At 49.1% G+C, this 2,714-nt stretch overlaps 1 protein-coding gene across 1 annotated transcript in view; it reads left to right on the forward strand.

Annotated features, from left to right (window-relative positions):
• Positions 1-2,547, forward strand: part of apbb3 (amyloid beta (A4) precursor protein-binding, family B, member 3) — a 10,251-nt gene extending 7,704 nt beyond the window's left edge. The window contains exons 7-11 of the mRNA XM_005750261.2: positions 1-47; positions 142-225; positions 684-799; positions 879-1,058; positions 1,197-2,547. Of these exons, the coding sequence (XP_005750318.1) occupies positions 1-47; positions 142-225; positions 684-799; positions 879-1,058; positions 1,197-1,457 (688 nt within the window). The 3' untranslated portion in view covers positions 1,458-2,547. The remainder of the gene's footprint in view (positions 48-141; positions 226-683; positions 800-878; positions 1,059-1,196) is intronic.
• Positions 2,548-2,714: the final 167 nt, after the last annotated feature.

Raw genomic sequence — 2,714 nt, forward strand, 5'->3', positions numbered from 1 at the left:
CTCCCTGACCATGGAGAGCATCTCACCTGAGGACCTGCCGAGACAAGGTGAGTCACCTGCCGTGCGTCCTTAGTGTAGACGCTGCGCTCTGATTGGTCCTGCACTAATTTTGGCTGATTACTGATCTTGCTGTCGTTTCAGTGGAGTTTCTGGAGGCAGTGCGGCAGCAGGTGCAGAAGTTTGAGGTCCAGTACATCGGCAACCTGCCGGTGTCGCGAGCCATGGGTAGGACATAAACACACCTGTCACACCTGGGCTGAGCTCAACCATTAATATGCATTCACTGGAAACACTGGTGCTTTGGACCATGATATACACTCATGTACAGCACGCACAAACAGGTGATCATGCAGACAACCATGATGCAGACTTTCAGCTTTAATTCAAGCGACTTAACAAAATACTGCTCTAATTATTTAGGATCTTTTTTATACACGGCTCCCAAACATGAGACCAGGTGAGTCCTGGTCATGAAACCTGGAGATGCACGGCTCAGCTGAGCGACCTGAAACTGGCCTGAAGCGCCACAGGGAACATCTGACGTGGATGATCGCAGATGTTGAGGTCTCCGATCAGGAGGGCCTCGGTGGAAATAAAACCCTCTGTGAATGTTTAGTGTAACCAGTAGGAGTGTTTTAATATTGTGTGATTAAAAGGTTAAAGGTCGCTGATGTGTGTCGCAGGTATGGAGGTGTTGAACCGAGCGATAGAAAGCATCATGAACTCCACAGACCGAGACGACTGGGAGCCGACCGTGATCCACGTCACCGATAACGTCCTGTCTCTGTGGAAAGGAGAGGTACAGTCCTCGATGCACATAGACTTCAGGTCAAAGGTCATCATGGCTGTGTTTAACCCTCCTCCTGTCGTGCTGACAGGACGGCGACGAGCCATTCTGGGAGTGTCAGGTACGCTTCCTCACCTTCCTGGGCGTCGGTCACGACAGCCACACCTTCGCAGTGATCGTGGACGGCGGCACGCAGCAGTTTGAATGTCACGTGTTCTGGTGTGAACCGGACGCTGGGATCATCTCCGAGGCCGTCCAGGCTGCGTGCATGGTGAGAGATGCAGGTCACGGACATCACACTGATCACCTGACGTACACTCAGAGTTTTTGTTGATATATTGCATAAATATTAATCATAAGAATAAATCATTCCTCTGGCGCCCTCTGTTGGCTGCTGTTGCTCCTTCAGGTCCAGTATCAGAAGTGTCTGGTGGCTCAGACTCCTCCCCCAAGGACCAAATCATGGCGTGCAAACCCGTCAAAGGTGAAACGGGCCAACTCCATGGATGGCGCCGCCTTCCCTCCCCTCACATCCCGTCACCATGGCGGCAGCAGCTCCAGCATGATGGCGCAGAGGATGGCGAAGGGTAGCGGCAGCAGCAGCAGTGTGAGGAAGGGCATGATGGCGTTTTTTGAAACTTTCCGCAACAAACAGGCCGCCACGTCCTAATGATGAAGGCGGGACCACCAGAGCCCCCAGGGGTTAGGGTAGCTGATTCTCCAGATATGTTACCCCTGACCACACTGGGCCTCCAGACCGGCCTCTGATCGGCTGAACTCTGTGCACATAGGGCTCTGGTGGTCCGCCTGGCTGAGTGACATCACCAGCAACTCCAGAACACGATGCTTGGACCACAAACACACCTGAATCAGTCGCTGTGATTGATCAGCAGGATGAGTGAAGGACGAAGTCGATCAAAACCTCCACCAACACGTCCGAAAGTTTAAAGGCTAGCAGGTTCATCACTGAAAACATCCATCCACACCATAAACAAGGCTGAGCCCTGACCTTTGACCCCTTCAGCTCCATCTGTGCACATAGAACCGAGGTTATGAGTCGTAACTGAAGTTCATTTTCTTGTTTCCTGTCGTCACAGCTCCTCCCCTCGAGGGGCGGAGTCACATCTGCTCCTCCTAACTGTGAGGCGTTTGATTTGAGAGGTAACATCATCAGTCTCTGTGTGTGACTGCCACAGCCTCACCTGAACTCTGTGCGGCTCTCCAGGGTCTGTCACCACCACAAGCACAAACGAGGGAGGAGCAGAGGAGGTGGCGATCGGCTCAAAGGGTAACAGTGAAAATCCGCCCACGTTAGTAAAAAGGACCGCTTCACATCCAAGGTGGAGGAAGACTTCCTGTAAACAGAGGACACGTAGCAAAAACTGTAGAGACGCGTCTGTTTGTTCTGCTTTGAGCTTCATTATCGTGTTTTAAAGCTGCACTGACTAACTCGGCCACCAGAGGGCGATGAACACGCGCTGGAGAAACAGACTGAAGATAAACTGGCCTGTTTCCTGTGCTGAAAGCAGCAGTTTGCATGCAGGCATGAACTGAAACAAATGCCACGCCCACAGTGACATCTGACTCTCCTTCTGCTTCCTGATTGGCTGACGTACCCTTAAATAGAAGCTGTGCTGTATTTACTGTTATTAGGTAAGATTGAGTTTCTGAGCATCTGACAGGCTGTCGTTGTTTCCTCGCAGTAAAAGTGATCAATGATGTCATATATAAATGAACCAATAATAAACTGATAAAAACATTTTTTTCTGGTATGAAACTCGAGCAACAGCTGTTTAAAGAAATAACATTTATATGTAAAAAAATTGTATTTATTTTTTACACATTAAATTAAATAAAAATGTAAAAACCATTTATAATGAATATAAATATTTTAAAAGTAAGCACAAAAATCATACAAGTAATAAAA

The sequence above is a fragment of the Pundamilia nyererei genome, unplaced genomic scaffold, assembly GCF_000239375.1.
Source record: "Pundamilia nyererei isolate P.nyererei 1_Seehausen unplaced genomic scaffold, PunNye1.0 scaffold00266, whole genome shotgun sequence".
In the NCBI taxonomy this organism is placed as follows: Eukaryota; Metazoa; Chordata; class Actinopteri; order Cichliformes; family Cichlidae; genus Pundamilia; species Pundamilia nyererei.